This window comes from Syzygium oleosum, unplaced genomic scaffold (genome assembly GCF_021117445.2).
Source record: "Syzygium oleosum isolate NSW1041296 unplaced genomic scaffold, Sole_v2.1 Sole_v2.02, whole genome shotgun sequence".
Taxonomy (NCBI): Eukaryota; Viridiplantae; Streptophyta; class Magnoliopsida; order Myrtales; family Myrtaceae; genus Syzygium; species Syzygium oleosum.
In genome coordinates this window covers 13,480,253-13,500,329 of record NW_026607486.1, presented here as the reverse complement: position 1 = coordinate 13,500,329, position 20,077 = coordinate 13,480,253, and the positions used below count along the sequence as shown (strand labels likewise).

At 41.9% G+C, this 20,077-nt stretch overlaps 1 protein-coding gene and 1 pseudogene across 1 annotated transcript; both read right to left on the bottom strand.

Moving 5' to 3' along the window:
• Positions 1 to 3,627: 3,627 nt before the first annotated feature.
• On the bottom strand, positions 3,628 to 6,965 carry LOC115681805 (receptor-like protein EIX2). Its single transcript, XM_030605882.2, has 2 exons — positions 4,073 to 6,965; positions 3,628 to 3,985 (listed from the first exon to the last, which is right to left on the bottom strand). Exon 1 carries the CDS (start codon positions 6,539 to 6,541, stop codon positions 4,577 to 4,579), a length of 1,965 nt encoding a protein of 654 aa, XP_030461742.1. The 5' UTR covers positions 6,542 to 6,965; the 3' UTR covers positions 3,628 to 3,985; positions 4,073 to 4,576.
• Positions 6,966 to 14,677: 7,712 nt separating this feature from the next.
• LOC115681799 (glycine--tRNA ligase, mitochondrial 1-like) lies at positions 14,678 to 18,247 on the bottom strand (annotated as a pseudogene).
• Positions 18,248 to 20,077: the final 1,830 nt, after the last annotated feature.

Here is a 20,077-nt window from a genome sequence, read left to right as displayed (position 1 = left end):
ATTTCTCTCTATCTATAAAAATTTTACAACCATGATTTCTACTCAATTCTCTAAAACTATTGAAAGTCTTTCGTTCTGATTCAAGTTGGGAGTATCTCTCTACAGCTTTTTTTTCTTTCTTAACTTCTCAGGGAACCCTACCTTAGTTGTCCTGTCCTGATGTTCCTGCTCAAAATGGTCTTGCTGAGTGAAAACACCATCATATTTTGGATATTACTCGTGCTCTTCTGTTGTCTAATTCTGTTCCCCCTGAATTTTGGGCTGAAGCACTCTCTACTGCAATCTATCTGATAAATCGACTTCCTTCTCTTGTCCTCTCCAAAGCCACCCCTCACCAACGTCTCTTCTCGAAACCACCCACTTATCACCACCTTTGTGTTTTTGGTTGTACATGTTATGTGCTTCTTTCTTCCCATGAGCACACCAAACTCTCCGCCAAGTCAGTTCGGTGTGCTTTCTTAGGCTACAGCACATAACATAAAGGCTACAGGCATTGTGATCCCTCTTCACGGCATATTCGTATCTCTCGTAGTGTACAGTTCTTTGAGCACTTACCATTCTTTTCCACCTCTTCTAATTCTTCACAGTCATCTCCATATGTTTTTATGGATTTTTCCTTTGATTCACCTCATGATCCTCCTCTTATGTCTTCTTTGTTTGACCCAGTGTCACCATATTCTCCTGTTATGCCTCCTCTTTCGTCTACTTCACCTACCACTCCGACGCCTCTTGACAATTCTCGCCCACTGTCCCCTTGACGGAATCCTCCGCGGGATCGCCGTCCTTTGGCTAGGTATGTGGTGGCTACAAGTTATTATGATGAGTTTGGTTCTTTTATGGCTGTTGTCCACACTTTGCAGGAACCATCACATTATCGTAGGGCAGTACGTCATGTCGAGTGGTGTGACGCTATGTCTGAGGAGTTGTCTACTCTTGAGCGCACTGGTACGTGGGACCTTGTGCCTCTTTCACCAGGAAAGTCCTTGATATCTTGTCGCTGGATCTCCAAAATAAAGACTCGCTTTGATGGTAGTATTGAACGATATAAGGCGCATTTTGTCGCATGTGGTTTTGATCAGGAGTATGGGATTGATTATGAGGAGACCTTTGCTCCTGTTGCCAAAATGACTTCCATTAGCACTCTTCTTACAGTAGCCTCTGTTCGTAATTGGTCTCTATTTCAGCTTGATGTGAAGTATGATTTTCATCATGGGGCCATTCAGGAGGAACTTTCTATGTAGCCACCTACTGGTCTTGCTCATTCTCCTGGTCAAGTTTGTTGTCTTCATCGGGCCCTTTATGGTCTCAAATAGGCTCCTCGAGCTTGGTTTGAGCATTTTGCAGATGTTGTTCGGTCAGCTGGTTTTATTCAGAGTGAAAATGATCATGCTATGTTTACTCACACTTCTCTTGCTGGTTATACTATTCTGTTTATCTATGTTGATGATATGATTATTACTAGGGATGACTCTACTCATATTGCTTATACTAAGCAACATCTTCACCTTCAGTTTGCTATGAAGGATCTGGGTTTCTTACGCTATTTTCTCGATATTAAGGTTACTCGTAGTGGACATGGTATGCTTCTCTCCTAGCAGAAGTACATCACTGACATTCTTGCTTGTGCTGAGTTATCTAATAATCGTACCGTGGCTACTCCTGTTGAACTTCATTTACAGCTTTGTTCGGATGATGGTGAGCCTCTGTCTGATGTCACTCGCTATCGGGCTCTTGTTGGCAGTCTTGTCGGCAGTCTTGTCTACCTTACGACCACTCGTCCTGATATCGCCTATGCTGTTCATCTTGTCAATCAGTTTGTAGTGACTCCTCGCACAGTTCATTATGCTGCTATACTCTGGATTCTCCGATATCTTCGTGGTACTATGGCACGCTTTATTTTTCTCCCATCGACTTCCTCACTTGCTCTTTGTGCTTACTCTGATGCTGACTGGGCGGCGGATGTTACTGATCGCAAGTCCATCACTGGATTTTGTGTTTTTCTGGGTGATTCTCTGATTTCTTAGCATGCCAAGAAGCAGCCTATCGTGTCTCGCTCCTCTGGTGAGTTTGAGTATCGTGCTATGGCTGACACTTTAGTTGAGATTATTTGGCTTCATCGTCTCCTTGCTAATCTAGGTGTTGCCTCCTCTGCTCCCATTCCTCTACACTGCGACAGCAAGAGTGCTATTCACATTTCTACAAATCTGGTCTTTCATGAGCATACCAAGCACATCAATATCGATTGCCATATCACGCGTCATCAGCTTCAGACACACGTCATTTCTCTCCCTTTTGTAGCCTCTGCAGCTTAGCTTGTCCATTTCTTCACCAAATCTCTTACATTACATCGTTTTGCTGCTCTTCTTTCCAAACTCTCTTTGGTTGACCCACATTGAGTTTGAGGGGGGGTGTTAGATATATCGTACATATTTGGTTATATTGTATATCTTAAAGTTGTATATTTTTACGCTTATACCCTTCTTTGTATCTATATATTGGCCTTGTGCCTAATGAGAAATGCATCCATTCCAATTCTCCAAACCTAATAGAAGTGTCTCCAATGAGTATCAACTCCGGCGAAGGAGCTTCAGCCAAGAATGAAGTGCTTTGGGCTACTCGACCAAAAAAAAGACAAAGTAGAACAGAGCACAATCGGTACGACTTTGAAACAGAGTCCGGCGGTGATAAGTGGCAACGGGCGACTTACAAAGGTAGTGGCGAGGACTTGAAGACCAGAAAAATCTTCAATCCAGAGGAATTTTTAACGATCGTGTGAGTGTGGTGAAGGATGCTCTGCTCTTTGTTCTCTGGTTCTGTTGCGACCTAGCCTATGTTGGCCGGCGATGGAGGGTTCGACAGTGGCTTTTGGATGGACTAGAGTTGATTGAGGTGAGCACCGGTGATACAAGAAAGATGCTGAGAATCAGCGTAATTGATTGAATCGAAATTGGAAACCAGAGAAAGAGAGAGAACTTAGCTTCACTCTCATTTCAGTCCATCGAAGAAATGAAGAATCTGATCTCCATCGAGCTTCAATCATGGATGTTCTTCTCGCGATGAAGTTCTCTGTTCTTTTTTTTTTTTTTTTTATCAATGTCATCCTGGAAAATTGAATCGGACTGTATGGGAGCTTGAGGTGGTGCAACGGTGGACAGGCTACGATGGAATTGCCGGCGTAGCAGCGTATGGTGGTGGAGGCGAGACGCGATGTTGTAAGATCATTACGGAGGAAGCCAAAGAAGAATCTAGCTAGAAGATCAATTTGTATCTAGAGTAATAGTTGTACGTTGTACACATACATTATTCTATTTTCAATGAAAGGGAGCCGTGAATTTCACGATGGACGCGCGATACGTGTTGTGGACTTCAATAAACAACCGGAAATATCAGCTGATGATCAAGCAAATCATTGTATAGCTTAATGATTAGGAGCGTCATAAGAATTGATTAGGGAGGACTTATTTTTTGGGTTCTATAAAATATTTTAACCTCGATGGTAATAGGACAATTTAGCCAATACATCGGATATTCTTTCAAACAAGTGCGTTTTACGTTGTGTCCTTGAGAAAAAAAGTTCAGATAATATAGCTAGCGTTATGTTCATAACAACAATGATTTACACCCGCGCATTGATAATTAAAATTTGAAATGAAGATACTATCTACACAAACTAGGGAAGTATGTATCCTAATACTCGCCCTCAAGTCGGTGTGGGAAAATCGATGATGCTTTTTACTTCTGTAATGGCAACTAAAAGAAATTATCGAATGACACATATCCATAGTAGTTCCTGTCAAGTTGACTGGTCCACGCAACTTAACATATTCATATTTCCACGTACTACAAATTGACAAGAGAGGAAAGAGAAAAGTTGAAGGCTTGAAACACATTCTGTTTATTGCTTTGAACGGACTTTCTTCCGTCCATCTGATAATACAAAGCAGTTCTTCAAAGTAGGGCAAGTTCCACCAGCTCTCTAACTCTTCTGTTACACATGCCAAAAATAATCAATAATGGCTTCAGCCAAGATAAGATGCAAGAAATTGGCTAGCAAGAAAGGGGCCAGGCTTACCTGCTAAACAAGCTCCTATTCGCGTTGTCGAAATGTTCTCTTGAACCAAAGCATGGTGATCATCGCTGTCATTGAGAATTTCTCGATGACCCTATCCAATGCTCGAAAGTAAGAGACCCTCCAATATCGCTTGAAGTGCAAGATGCTACAGAATCCCAGAAATCCCACCGTAAAACCAGGTCCCAATCCTGCATAGAACCAGTTGCGGATGTCCAAACCGTGTTCGCTAGGCTTATCTCAATTGGAATTATCACTATGGTGTCCATCATTACCATGTGGCTCGTCTCTAGTACAATTCTTCAAAAGAGGAGCTCCACAGAGTCCGTTGTTGCCACGATAAACAGATTCATCATCCACAGTACGCAGATGGTTGCCGGATGGAATAGGGCCGGACAGTCTATTGAAAGACAGATTCAAATGACTAAGGAAGTCAATGTCGGATATGCTCGGAGGGATTGTACCTGACAGTTTGTTTCTGGAAAGATCGAGAGATTCTAATTTTTTCTAGTCACCAATGTTTGAGGGGATGTGTCCACTCAAATTATTCCGAGAGAGGTTCAGATTTTGAAGTTCGAGAAGCCTAGTGAACTCTGTTGGTATCTGCCCATCCAACATGTTTGCAGAAAGATCGACCGAGAAGTAGTATGAAAGCACATCACCATATATTTGGCTGGTTCCCTTTGTGTTAACCATGAAATTGAGACCGTTCATGTTCGGAAAACCCGCAAAATACGCAGAATCAACCATAGACGAGAAGCCGTCAATACAATTGGGAATGGGTCCAGAAATGTTATTCTGTGCTAGGCTCAAGAAACAGAGATTGCGAAGTCGGCAAAATTGTGGAGGAATGCCTCCAACAAAGTGATTTTTCTCTAAATTGATCACTGCCAAGGGTCGAGGATGTTTCCCAAATGGAGGTAACCTACCCGTGAATTCATTGTCGCTAAGATCAAGGATCATCATAGGTAGATTTGACAAACATATTGGGATTTCTCCAGTAAAGCCATTCCTCTTTAGGCTAAGCACGAATAATTGCTGAAGATAGCACAAGGATTTCGGAATCTGACCATTTAATTGGTTATCCCCAAATGCAAAAACCCATAAATCTTGCAATGCTCCCCAACATCGAGGAAGTCTCCCAGACAATCGATTATTTGAGAGATTAATTCGAGTCAACCTATTCAACTTACACAAAGAACTCGGAATGCCGCCAGTGAGATTATTACCCCAAAGTCTCAATACTCTTAATCGTGGCATCTTGTCTCCAATATCTCGGGGAACTTGGCCTCTAAGCATGTTGCTTGAGATATCTAAATATTCAATGTTAGAGGAAATGTTGTAGAGCCAATTAGTAATGCCGCCTGAGATGCTCGCATTTGACATCGACAAAGTGGTAATGTTCCTCTGTGTTTGAAGCCATCTTGGAAATTCAGGTCCCACTTTACAATCCGACAAATCTATGTCACGAGCTTGGAATGGTGGAACCCAGGCAGAGCTCACATTTAATATGAGCTTATTAGAGGAAATGTCTAAACTGGTCAGGTTTCTGAGATTTTCAAAGTGAAGTTCGCCAACAACTCCATACAACAAATTCTGCGCAAAATGGAGCTCCTTTAAATTCGATAGTCGCCCAATGCTCTCTGGAATGGTCCCGCTCAATTTGTTATTTGCTAGATGCAAGTTTCTTAGAGATGATAGCTCAACCAAATTGACAGGAAGAAAACCAGAAAAAGAGTTCCCTGAAAGATCAAGGAGCTCTAGTTCTTTGAAATCTCCGAATTGATTTGGTAGGTCACCGCTAAAATCATTGTTGAAAACCTCAAAGATCTTCCACTTACTTTGCACGCAACCAAGAGCACCGCCTAAAATGCTGGTGATATTCCCATTGAAGTTGTTACCATATAATCGTACCACTTGCAATTTGCAAAGACTGCTTAAGTTTTTTGGAAATTCACCTTGCATCAAATTTTGAGACACGTCAAAATAGGCAAGCCTTCGATTATTCTCGAAGATTGCCATGGAAAGGTAGCTTTTCGAAAAATCATTGGAAGACAAATCAATATGTTCTAGCTGGCTCAAGTTATATATCCATGGTGGAATAGAGCTTATGCTATTAAACCCAATGTCGAGGAATCTAAGAGAGGTGAAATTGGCTTGCGAAGAGCTAAAAATATGTTGCAATTCACAGTTTCTCAATCCTAAAGATTGCAAAGATGGAAGCATGTTAATAGAACAGAACCAATCTTCAGCCTTCGAAAGGCCAACAAATGACATGTGCAAGAATTTCAAGGCAGATAATTTTGACACCCAATCAAGGTCATTCGAGGTTATATAACCCAAACCGAAATCACTACTCGGATCCAAGTATTCTAATTTGGAAAGGTTATTGAGTTGCCTAGGAATACGTCCGTAGAAGCCTGCATATGAAAGGTTAAGATACTCCAGTTTCTGAAGAGAAGCCAAAAACATTGGGATTTCCTGGGTTGAAAAGTTGTTGACACTAAGGTCCAGATACTTGAGATACTATAGTTCAGTTAAAGAAGGAACTATGTTACCTCCTAGCATGCACTTATCTGAAGGTACGAAGATGTCAATATCGATCTCTTCAATACATGGATTATGAAGATCGAGCTTCACGACATGGTCGTTCTTCTCATTGCATTCGACTCCTTCCCACTTGCAACATTCCTCTCCGGTCCACGACGACAGTCGTCTTGAAGGATCAGTGAGACCATGCTTGAACTTCAAAAGAGCTTCTCTCTCTACACCAATACAACTTACATTGGTCGAAGCAATGGAATGGCCTAATTCGATTGCTTGAATGACAAAGATTGCCAATAAGACAGCAGACTCAAGGCCAACGTAAGATGTCATAGGTTCTTTAGGACCTGAGAACAAGTATTTCTTTAATCATGTAGATAATGGTCTTTGATTCACCAAGAAAAGAGTCACTATAATATATCGTTGAGGCCATTTTCTGATCACCGTCCATCATGACTTCCTAAGGGACGACTCCAACTTTTCCAAGTCAATGCCTTCCAAGACCTGCCAAACGGTCGACCCATCAAAATCAATCCAAAATGCATGTCATCTTTAATCTCTGTAATAGGGGTCAAAGGAGGACGACAAAAAAAAAACGAAGAAAGAGGGATGCTGACAGCACTGTGTACCTCTAAAACTGGTCATTGTCAGTGTATGATGTATGATCTCCAAAAATTGGTTATTGCCGGTGTCGGCCCTCCACCGCACCGCAATTAATCTTGAAATGACCAATAGTATGAAAACAAAAGGGGGTTAGTAACCTTCATTTTTTAACAGAAATGGGCAACCCTCCTTTTATATAAGCAACATCTAGATTAGTAACCTATACCACGATAAAAATGGAGATAATTATCCAACAAAATCCTAAATCTATTATATGGATATCGATTCAGTCATAAATTTTTTAATTTGGCAAATGTAGTCTTAAACCTTTTGACTATTTTTTAATATAGTACATCCGATCAATTTAGGCTGGAAATCGTTGACGTGGCAGTTTAGCTAGCATCGACCATCCTATATGGCACGGCCGGCGATTGATGTGGGGAGGTAATTTGAATGCCATTGTTTTTCAAATTTTTTAAAATTTTCTTTCTTTTTCCTTTTTCATTTTTTTCATCGTCTCCTTCAAGGTGGAGGATACAATGGTACACCAAATCGTCTCTCTAGATCTAGGCTTTTTTGAAGTTTTATTTTTCCTTTAGATAATCTTCATTGTCTTCCCAAATCGCCTCCAATGCTCTATCAAGGTCGAGCTTGATGTCATTTCACTCAATGGCAGGGACTTCCTTAAGGCTGATGCCGAGATCCACTATGATAGCAAGCTTCATGTCATTATGAGGAAGTCCATTGTGTAGAGGCGGTCCCTCGGCTCCGGCTCCTTCTCCGAGTTGACCCCGAGGTTGTTGAACTTCACGTGTGCCAAAACTTACACCTTGAGCTTATCTCGGAACCCGTCTTGGAACTTCACTGGCTATGGGCAAGGGTCGTAGGCCATCACCAACACGCTAACGACCCCCGTCAGTCCATGTCGGCAGAGGGAAGAAGATAAATAGTAGAGAAGGAAAGAATTGGGAAAAAAAAGAAAAAGAAAAGAAACAAAATTGAGAAAATAAGTTCAAAACTATGTCGTTTCATTTAAGATAGTCCACATCAAATGCCAGTCGTGCCATATAGGATGGATGATGCTAATTGAACCGCTACGTCAGCGATTTCTGGCCTGAATTGGGTGGATGGATTACATTGAAAAATCATCAAAAAGTTTAGGATACATTGGCCAAATAAAAAAAATTTAGGACTGAATTAAAATCCGTATAATAAGTTTATGACTTTTTGGGCAATTTTCCCATATAAATGCAAAGGGGAAATCCCGTGAGGGCCTTTACATAGGTGGGTCTCTACGCTTGTTTTCGAAGGTTCTTCATTTTGAAGAAGAAAATATCTCCATTTGAATGACCAGTGAAATAGCACAATCACGTGAAGGAAAATCTTTGCAAAATTAAAACGTCTTAGGAAATTGATTCAAATGGTTATAGCATTATGTGACAATTTGATAAATTTAAGTTATGGTTTTTTTTTTTTTGGTAACCCAGGGAACCCCCGCACGGCCGACAGCCGGGAGTTAAACCTTGGGAGCGACACGTGCTAGCCACCACACACGTGCACCGGTTAAGTCACCCTGCGGCGCCCGGGATTCGAACACACAACCTTTTGCGAGAGGAAGAGTGCCCTTTCTAGCAGCGCCACCCAGGCGGGTGGTAAAGTTATGGTTTTGTTCATTATTCTTTCTGTAAAAGTTGTTTTGGATGCCAAATATGAATGATTTTATTGTTCTCAAATGTATCTTAATTTTTTGGCCAAATTACATTGGAAGAACCTCGTAGATCTTTCATGTACTGGATCTCATTATGCCTTTTGGACTAAATTTCTAATCTCATATCTACATTCAATTTTCCGCAATTAAATAGCAATGAGAGGCAGTTTTACGTTCGTAACTGTTAAACAATTATTGATGAAAAAAATGATCAGTGACTTTTTTTCATTCGTATTTATTAAAAATTCTTTGAATTACCAATTCTTTTACAATTTGCAAATTATCGGATTTTGAAGTGACTTACCAACATTTATATGCATAACTTAATAAAAGTGTCGAATTTATTAACTCTTACACGACACTTTTAACCTAAATTAAAGTAATTTACCAACTTCTCTTAAATTGTATTAACAACTTGTTTGGAGTTACCAACTTTCATTTGAGACCATGCTTGAACTTAGAGATTCCCTATTTGTATCAATACAGCTTACATTGGTCGAAGCTTTGGAATGACCAAATTCGATTACTCGAATGACAAAGATTGCCCATAAGAGGGTAGACACAAAACCTCCATAAGACGCCACAGGTTCTTTAGGACCTTAGAACAAGTATTGCTTCAATCACGGGTACAATGGTCTTGATTCAGCAAGAAAAGAGTTGCTATAAAACATTCTTCAGGTCATTTTCTGATCACCGGCCATCACGACTTCCTGAAGGATGACTCCAACTTTCCAAGTCATGCCTTCCAAGACCCGCCAAACGGTCATCAACCCATCAAAATCAACCCCAAAATACATGTCAATCTCTATTCTGTAATGACGATCGAAGGAGGACGACAAACAAAAAACAAGAGAGGATGCTTACAACACTACGTACCTCTAAGACTGGCAATTGTTAGTGTATGATCTCCAGAAAATTTGTCATTTTCAGACAAAATGAAAGTGGAAGCTCAGGTCAGAGACAAGTGGTTGACACGCAATGCAAGGAGTTATTTGCAAACAGAAGTCGGTGTGCAGTCGAATCAACCTGGTCGCCATAGTGGCAATGTGTCACGCCCCGTACCCTACGAAGCGCTAACATCCCTACCTTGGTTGATTATGGTGCGACGTCCCAGGAAGCGTCGCCAACCCACGCCCAACAGAGAACAAGCACAAGCGGAAGCAATTAAATAAACAACCCTGACAATAGCTATAAGAGACAACGGATAGCCCGACTACAATCCATCGATTCTGATAATATGTACATTTTATATTACTATAGAAAACTTTTATACAATATCCATTTATACAACAAAAACAAACGATACAAGCAGTTAACAGCCACTAGGTCAAAAAGGTAGGTGGCTAGGGTGAGTCTGACTAAACCTATAAGAAGAATTACAGTAAAAAAGGGACAGTCCTCCCTACTAACTCTGGCCTGCTCTAGGGCTCCCAATCAGGGACTGAGGACTCCGAAGAATCACCCGACAACTCCCCTGAAGAACTCTCAGGGGGCTCAGACTCCTCGGACTCCATCTCCTGCGCTGCAGCCCACTCATCCTCTGAGTCTATCTCAAGCTCCGGGTCCAAATACAGATCTAACTCCTCCTCGGACACTACCTCCTCATCAGATCCTAGCTCAGCAACCTCTCCGTCCTCATCCGGGTCTTGATCCATGGGCTCCGGCTCCTGTTCAACCTCCTCGGCCATTGGCTCGGGATCCTCGTACCATACCCCTGGCTCCTGGTCCATGGCCACAGGTTCGTCTGCGAGTGGGGGATCCACAACCTCGCCATCAGCCATCTGGGGTACCATCACCCCGCCTATGTCTACCGAAACGTCAAATGTACGGAGGGGTCACCCGATGTTTCCGTCTGCGTCCTTCAGGCACCAGGCTACATATTCTTGCGTCTGATAAAAATACTCACCCACATTCACGAATACTACGGAATGATATCTTACATACGATTCCCCATTCCCAGCTGGGTATACTCTCGTAGTCGAATGGATCTGAGTGGGGATCTCAAAAAGAGGTGGCTGCTTCGGCATGCTCAGGGCTGGGGGTCTGAAATGTTGGGTTATAACAACCGTGAGACGAATCTCAGCAAGTATAACCCCTAAACCTAGGCTAGGCTAACATGCATTCTCCTGACCAGCAAAACAATGCAAAATACAAACAATGACCTAAGCCATCGGGCCCAGATCGATCATACAATTGACCCTACAGGTTAGGCAGTTCATAAACATGCTCACGGCACATACGCGAACACACTGGTCACACGTACGCCACACGCATGTTCATGCTTATTAATGTTTGATTCGCATGCCAAACACCGAGACTCGCACACTCGCACATTAGCCCATGCACTCTTATGCATGTAAATGTCATCATTATGCCCTATTCATTATGGCTCACACTGCACCCTGGCATACAGCCCATTTTTAATTAATAACTAATCCAAAAACCACGGCCCGAAGGCTCACAACACTCCATGGCCAGTGTAAAAATGCCCCCGGCCCAGTGTCTCTAGCCTGCTACAAAGTGCATGAGGCGCAACACCGATCTCCTTACGAACCAGAGCCTGCTACAAAGTGCATGAGGATGGTCGTCTTCCGGATGTACCGGGCATCATCCTGCTACAAAGTGCATGAGGAAGGCACGACCCGAAGGCCAATATGTGATCACACGGCACACTGCCAATTTTATCTGAACCCCGCGTAATACGCTTCATGGTATTTTAGGTGATCACATGCTCATGGCAGACATGCATTCTCGCACAATTTCATCACACATTTCATTCTTGGCATACACAATGCGTGGCCATGATATGCAGCACATTGCACCATGAGCATTAAATATAATTAGGCACCCAGTCAATTTATGCCACAACAATCTGCTCTCTTGGCCAATTAATACCGTGTGGCCCAATTTACAATGTGCACTGCAATAATTAATCTCAAGCCATCAATTAGCCAATCACATCCCACATTGTCAATCACACGATCACACGACATGGCAATATTCAATTTCCCCAAAGTTAGGCACAACAACCAATAAGTCAAACAATCCGGGCATACCCGGCAATTCCATCACCTAATACTCAATCAGCCCCGGCTAGTCCAATAGTCCATTAATCAATCTCACATTAATCCACTGATATTAATCCAGTATAAATTTCCACTACTCGGTTCACTAATTCTTTCCAGTATTCACTAATAATACCCAAATCAGTCCAGAAAACGCACTATCAGTCCTAATCCGGATTTAGGAGGTACACTCACTTAATTCTAGACCACGACGACGAGGAACGGCGGCGACGTACGGACGGGGGGGCTTACGGACGGCCGTACGGACGCGTACGGACAGCCGTACGGACGCGTACAGAGGGCGACATACGGATGGCTGGAGGGTCACGGCGGCAGCAGCTCGGCTGGACGGCGGTCCGGCGAAGCTCCGGCGTTCCTTTGGCCGAGAGAGAGAAAACAAGGAAGAGAGAGAGAGAGAGAGAGAGAGAACGGACGAGATGAGGGTGCTGGTGGGGTCGGGGACACGTGAACGGCGCCGGCGACTAGCAGCTCCGGCGAACGGCGGCGGCACGGTGGCGGTCCGGCGAGATCCACGGACGGCCAAGAGAGAGAGAGAAAACAGAGGAGGAGGGCTGATCAGTGGGGGAGGCTGGCCGAATGAGGGGAGGAGGAGAGAGAGAGAGAGAGAGTCAATCCGGTCAAATAGGGTGGCTGGTGGGCGCCACGTGTCGCCGATTCGAGCGATTTGACCAAAATAGCCTTAATCCAATGGTCTCGGTTGATCTTATCCAAATAATTGAGGGGCAAAGTGGTAAATAGGGCCAATAATTCAGCTGATAATTACTCTTAATTATCCCAAATATTTTCCCAAAATTCGGAACTGAAAACGGCCCAAGGGCAAAATGGTCATTTTCCGGTCCCGGGGCGAAATTCCAATTTTTGGCTATACCATCCCCAAATGGGTGTGGCCAACATAATATGGCATTGGAATCCCGAAAATAGCCTCTTAAGCCCTCGAAAATCGACTGCAAAGTCCTAGGGAATAAAATAATATTATTTTTCACTTCCGAGCCAAAATTCCAATTTTTGACCGAAACAACTCTAAATGCGCATGGTCACCCTAAAATGACATCAGCCGCGAAAAATAACCTCAGACGGCCTTAGAATCAACATCGGTGTCCCGAGGGGCAAAATCGTCATTTTTCACTTCTGGGTCGAAATTCCATTTTTCGACCGGACTAACTCCAAACGTGTGTGGCCAGTATAATATGATGTCAGATCCGTGAAAATAGCTGTACAAGTCCTTGAAAATCGGTACCGAAATCCGGGTCCAATCTCGTGATCAAAACTCGCTAAATTTCCAATTTCAGGGTCTCTCACTAACGGGCGGCTATTTAGGGGTTACGTGTATCGACCTAGGGTTATCCGAGTCATGACTGCCCCGATCATCGAGAGAATGAGAAATTATCACTAGTCCCAGAGATCGCGATCGTTCGGTTCCAGTTCAGGACTGGTTGGCCACGTGCACTTTCGGTCGTGCAGAATCACCTGCAATCCGATTGTACATCTTTGGCCTTGGCCAAACCAAATCCGTCACTTTTCCTAAGATCGGCCCACGTTGGCCCAAAATATTCCCTCATCATTCCTCGTGATCGGTGCCCGATTCACGATCGAGTCCCTGGTCCACGTACCGTTTTCCCAGTTAGCCATACCCCACTGGTTAGTATCCCTAGAGTGATCAGCTCTGGGCGAGACTTAGCAAAATGAAATGAGAAATAATGTCAATTTTATTGATCCCGGAATTTACGTCGAAATTCGGGCTGTTACACAATGCGTCATGGATCAAGCGGTTTGCCACCAAAATTGTTGAATTTCAAGCAAAGTGTCATTGACAGTTCAACTTCTCGTGAAGAACACGAGAGGCTTAGTCGCTAGGAGAAAACAAAGCCCGCACGCCCATATTAACACTCCCCCGAGAGTTCATCCATTCAACTTCCTTGTATTTTTGCTTCTTTGTACATTTTAATTCCTATAATTTCCACTGAGTATATTTTCATTTTAATATCCTTTCACTTCTTCGCAACTTACATTTCATGTCACTTGGATTGGTAGATTCATCACTTCATCCATGTCTCATTCACACACTTTGTGATCGAGTGTGGAACTGCGGTGCAATCTCGATCGCTCTCCAATCGTATGAAGCTCGGATCATCTTCGTAACGTGGTTTTAACATCAATGTTGCAGAAATTCTCATGTATCATTTTTTTTTTATCGTTTTCGGTTTCCGAGAAATTGAGAACACCAGACAATAAGAGTCTTCCAATGTCGCCGTCGCATTCAGTGATTCCGACTTTACCTTCATCAATAGCACCACGAGCACAAAAGGATCAGGCACCTCTCTGTACCTATGCGACATGTGCATGAGTAAAATGTTGTAATCGATCCCAATCGACCTCAATCCCGAGGTCCACATGAGATTGAGGACCTTGTTCCATCATGAGAGAGAGAGAGAGAAAAGGGGGCTGAGGTTAAGCAACTGAAGGCTAGCATTTGGCGGAGCAACAGCCATGATGGTTGCAGTGGAATACAGATCGGAGTAAGGGGTAACTAGGATTTATGTTGTGGCGGATCTCGATGACATGTAACTTGAAGCAGAGAAGCTCATAGAAAATATTTTAACCTTCTCAATAAGCACAATTTCCATGAAAACTGAGCGATAGGAAATCAAGAGAAGAGACACACAAATCTGCAACTTCCTGTTAGTTTTATCTATCTCCGTGTTATGACACGGATAAAACATCAACAGCACATATTTAGCCAGCAATATACATATGTAAAGTATACCGTTTGTTTTCTACATTATCTACCCCCAAAAGTGTGACTAATTACATTGTATGTTTGATTCAAACTGATGTAAAGTTAAGTAAACAATGATATCAGTAACTCAACTATTCATCTTCTTCAGCAGATGCAGATGTATGATGTGGGAAACTCGACCATACATCGGACCAGGTTCTATGCCCGTCAATCAACTCCTTCACAACTGAGACCACTTCCCCCACACTTGCTCTAACTTGATCTCTGCTATCCCTCTCTCGAATGGTCACATCGACTTGAGAATCAACGGTGATTGCAAAGGGCACACCAAGCTCATCGGTTCTCACATCTCTTCCCAATGGAGTTGCCTGTAAACATAGCCAGGGCGCAGTAGAAGATGATCATCAAATGTAAATTTGGTGCTTTCACCAAGGACAAGAAAGTAAATCTCGACCCAAATATACAGCTTCGTAACAAAACAAGTTCTCCTATAAGATATTTGCGTGTCATTCAGATCTGCAACCTGACATGCACCTTAGCAAATTCCATAAATCGTAGCTCAGATTTTAACAAGAACAAAGGGAAAGAGGAAAGAGAAGATGCCAATTAATTCTGAAGCTGATCCTAGCATTAAAATAAAAGAACACGATCCTAGAAAAACGGGCGTCCAAACCCCTCCAGATAATCCCCTTCATGGAGAATAGGAAAGAAAAAAAAAAGATATCAACATATAGAATTCATGTAAACACATACGAAAAGAAAAAAGCTTCAGAAATCAATAACTCTGTTTGAAGAAAGAAAAAGCAAAGAGGAAAAAGATGTCGGTCAAACTTGGAGCTGATCCTAGCATGAGGATAAATGAAGCAGTTACAGGAAAATAGGCATTCACACCCCTTGATAAAATCCCCCTCTATGGTGAGTAGAGAAAAGAGGGTGACCAAGATATAAGCTTCATGTAAATATATACAAAAGTCAGCATGTACATCTAAGAAGCATCTACTGCTCTTATAAACTCATGCTGCGCAAGATATTAAGATTCTAAATTCTAAATTGGATAAGTACCTATGATGTCAATCTTGCGTTTAACACCAGCAGCATTCAGTGATTTGCTAATAAGTTGAGCAACTGACTCATACTCTGGATTCTGTGTCAAAGGGAAAACTGTACCTTTGATAGGTGCTACAAATGGAGACAAGCGGAACACATTTAGTTGTTCATCCCCCGCTTTGCTGGGCCTTGTATAGAAAGAATGCTCAAAAAGGCAATGTATCATGCGTCCAATGCCAAAAGACGGTTCAATAACAGACAGTGTAAAAACCCTCTGATGTTCCCTCATCTTCTGCTTAGCAATCTTAACCATGTTATCCTTGATTATTACACTCTTCCCCATTGTGCATACGAGAAATTCAGCCTCTCCTTTGGATTCTAAAGCAGCCTTCAACTGCAAAGCTTCCTCTTTACCCATTGCCCGGTATTAACAAGACGAATGCAAGCATCAAGTAAAGGAAGAATTCCTGATATACTTAGCAAAAGAGTAAAAACCAAGGAACCCCCCACATATACCTCCAGAGATTCAACCACCATCCTTTGATTTCTCTTAAAGGCAAGACCTGGTTCCTTCTTGTTTGGAGCAATAACCAATTTCTGCATTGATACTTTAATTAGTTAAGCCATAATAACAAACTCAAGCATTCACAGATAAAGGATAGAAGTCTGCTCCATGTATTCCAAGAAAAGCTAGCAAAATTAACTAGTCTGAGGAATTACCTCCACTTCTCTGGGTTCAGCAAATTTTTCATGGGCAACAAAAGCAACTCCGCTTTTCTCCTGTCAAATGATAACAATCATCACTCCAACTAGTGCCTGTATAATTCGTGGAACATGTAGATCTCTAAACTTTCTCTTATCCGGTTTTTAACCCCCTCGAAATATGCCGGATAATTTTTGCTTCAAACAGTATATTAGACAAAAGAATATTGTGCAACAACGGATAATATATGTCATCCATCAGATGGTTGCCACACAAGACAGCTAGAAAGAGAACCTATACAATTTAACAAAACCACACCATACCATACAGGGATCATTGAAGAAAGAAGTAATATGGATAATGAAAAGCAAATATCATTAATTTCTTAGGCCTGTTGGCAGCCTATGATGCACATGCTACCTAAAAATTAGAAACAAAAATCCTGGCAAGATTTCAAAACGACTAAAGAGGACCTTATGATAAAATCATTTCACTTATTGAGATAACAAAAGATGTAGCTGTTTTGTTCAGTATTCTTGAACGTGCACCTTCTCCCAAAAAAAAAAAAAAGAAAGAGTACTGGAAAGAGAGCAACATGACTCTTACCGTATGTGCTCGTAAATCATATGCCGACCTATCTGCAATACTAACACACTCGATCAAACCATAGGAACACTCAAAATCAGCATCCCAACGATCTACTGCATAGCGAGCCATTTCGTTTGCAAGATGCTGCCTAAACCGCAAGTGATCCCTGTCTATGCTGAGGCGAGTTAAAAATTGATATACTCTCCCAATGAACTAGCCGGGAGTCTCGTTGTTGACAGTTCCGTAAAAATAAACATCAAAACTGTGAGACTCAAAGTGAACAAGTTAGGGGAAGAAAAATCAAGTCCAAAAGATTATTCAAGCTAACCTTTGAAACTTCTTCACCAAGCCGAGCAGATTGGCCAGACATTTGTCGTTCCCTTGGGAGCATCAAGAATTCCAGATCTGCAACTTTAGAAAACTATGGATGGGATTTATCTTCTGGATCGACAAAATGCTCAATCTCAGCGAGAGTGAACTCACGGACTCTCGGAAGACCTTGGTGAGGAGAAATCTACATGCGCGAAAAGCATTTAAAATCAATCGTAGATTAAAATATAAGGGCACGATGAAGATAACAACAATATCTCTACCACAGCATTGGAGACCACAGATTAAGCCCATTTTGACTAACGAGACAATCAAATCTTACATGTAACTCAGTCTTAAGACAAGTTACGAATATGCAATAGCATCAAAGCAGAGATCAGGCACACAACCCGAGCATGTGAACATGCACGAATTAGGATGATCAGAAAGAACGATGCACAACCTCATTTCTGAAAGCCTTGCCAACTTGAGCAGCAGCAGAGGGGAGTTCAATGCGTCTTTGAAATTCACAAAAATTCCTTGTGCAGTTTCAGGTCGCATGTACCTGCTGTAGATTGAGGAAAAAAGAAGAAACTACCGTAAATCTGAAAACATTTTCCAATGACAGGGTGACATCCAGTGATTGTACTTAACCACGCAGACAACCAGACGGGCCTATGGACGTTTGAAACATCAAGTTGAACGGATAGGGATCTGAGAGAGGATTTTTGGTGTCTGGAGGAGCTGTGATACCATATTCTTCTATCTTGGCACCCAATTCATCAGCAGAGAGATCATCCAAAGTTGTAAGAACATGCTTTAGTTCCGCAGCCGGCCTTCTCTACACCAATGGTCAAATCCTTCTGGAGGATCTCATTACAAAAAAGTCTCCGAGCAGAACTAAAGCATGTACTCGCGACTTTGGAGCATCTCGTTGCAAAAGTCCTGCCCAGCTCGATAGCAGGCCCAGTTTCCTCATCCTTCACCATAAGGTCAGTAAACTTGTCGAGTCGACGTGACCCGACGCCAGAGCAGTCAATCTCCAACATGTCATTCCTCGTCAACAAAATGCTAAGAATAGAAATAAGAAAAAGATTCACACACTCAGACCCGCAGAAAACTGATAGTCGAGCAAATCGAACAAATTTCTAAAAGATTATCCTCTAATCTTCTCGCGCGACTGACCTTACGCCAGAACGCCAAGACGTTCAGCTTGATGGCGGCGCCGAGAGGGCCGTAGCCGTAGAGCCCGGCCACACCCCCCGTAAATCTTGAACGAGGGGGATGTAGAATACGGAGCGTTTCCCAAGTCTCGGGTTTTGTTAACCCAATATAAAAGGGCGGGACTTTATCGTCACGAAAGGGGTCAAAGTATATTTTCATATTATTTTTTTAAGGATAACTCTTTTTTTCTCTAACTGTCGTTAAGAAAATAAAAATATAGAAAACGAGAGATAAATAAATTAACGAAAATTGCTAATAACAGAAGAAAGGAATATAAATAAGAACAATAAATAATCAAATGTTGTAAAATTATATAAATATAGCCAATTTAATAGAGTTATATGATACTTTAAGAAAAAGAATAAACACAACCTAAATAAAAAGCGCCAAGTAACAAAAAACTCAAAAGAAAAAAATTTGATTACTCAATTGTGTATATCTGAATGGTCAACTTAGGTAAAAAGTAATTGATTCACAAAAATATTATAAATAATTACAAAAGGAAAAGGAAATGATTAGATGATATTTAACGTGATTTTCTTTAATATCTGTTATTAATCAATTATTTTTTGCATTGATTGATTATTTAAAAATATATAATGATTATCCAATTTTTGTTATTCGTCTTTTTGTATTAGGGCCTTTTCCCCTTTTACTTGATACTTAGTTGTGTTTCTTTTTCTATTAATTTTTTTCATCAAATTTTTACAATCTCAATTTCACAATAATTATTGGTATCGTATTTTTTGTACTAGTAATTCCGTTAGTTTAATTTTTGTCAATTTTCTCCTTTTTTTTCATTTGCTAACAGATGTCAAGATTAAAAGAGAGAATTCTAATCCAAAAATGAGATGAAAATACCTATATACCGGTTAATAGTCATGTACATTGCACACGTCGACAAAAAAATATAACATAGAGTTAACGGCCGTATAGAGCCACCCAAATCTGGAGCGACACCAAAGCGTCCACGCACGCATACTAGACGTGCGCTCTTGTCACCCACAGCTTGTCCCACTTGCTCACCGAGAACCATTTCGGCTTCTCAATCTCCCTCCTTAGTATCCCATTCGTTAGCTTGCGAACGTGTGTTAGTGTGTCTTAAAATGTGGGACAGGAATGACTATAGCCACGAAATGATACTCCGGTATTGCGTTCATTTCTCAAGAATCAAATACTTGTTAACCCATTTTATAACTAATTGATTTGGAAACTATTCTAACATCAGCAGGTTATGTAATATAAAAACTCGAAAAACCTAGCAAAGCGTCCATGCATGCGTACTGGACTTGCGCTCTCGTCAGCCACATCTTATTCCACCGGCACACTGACACTCGCTTCGGCTTCTTGATCTCCCTCCCTAGTATCTCCTTTGCCAACATCTTTAGCCCGGCACTCTTTAGATCTGCCCAGCCTGCCCTCACGGAAGGGACCTTGGGTCCACCGCGTTGGTGATGCT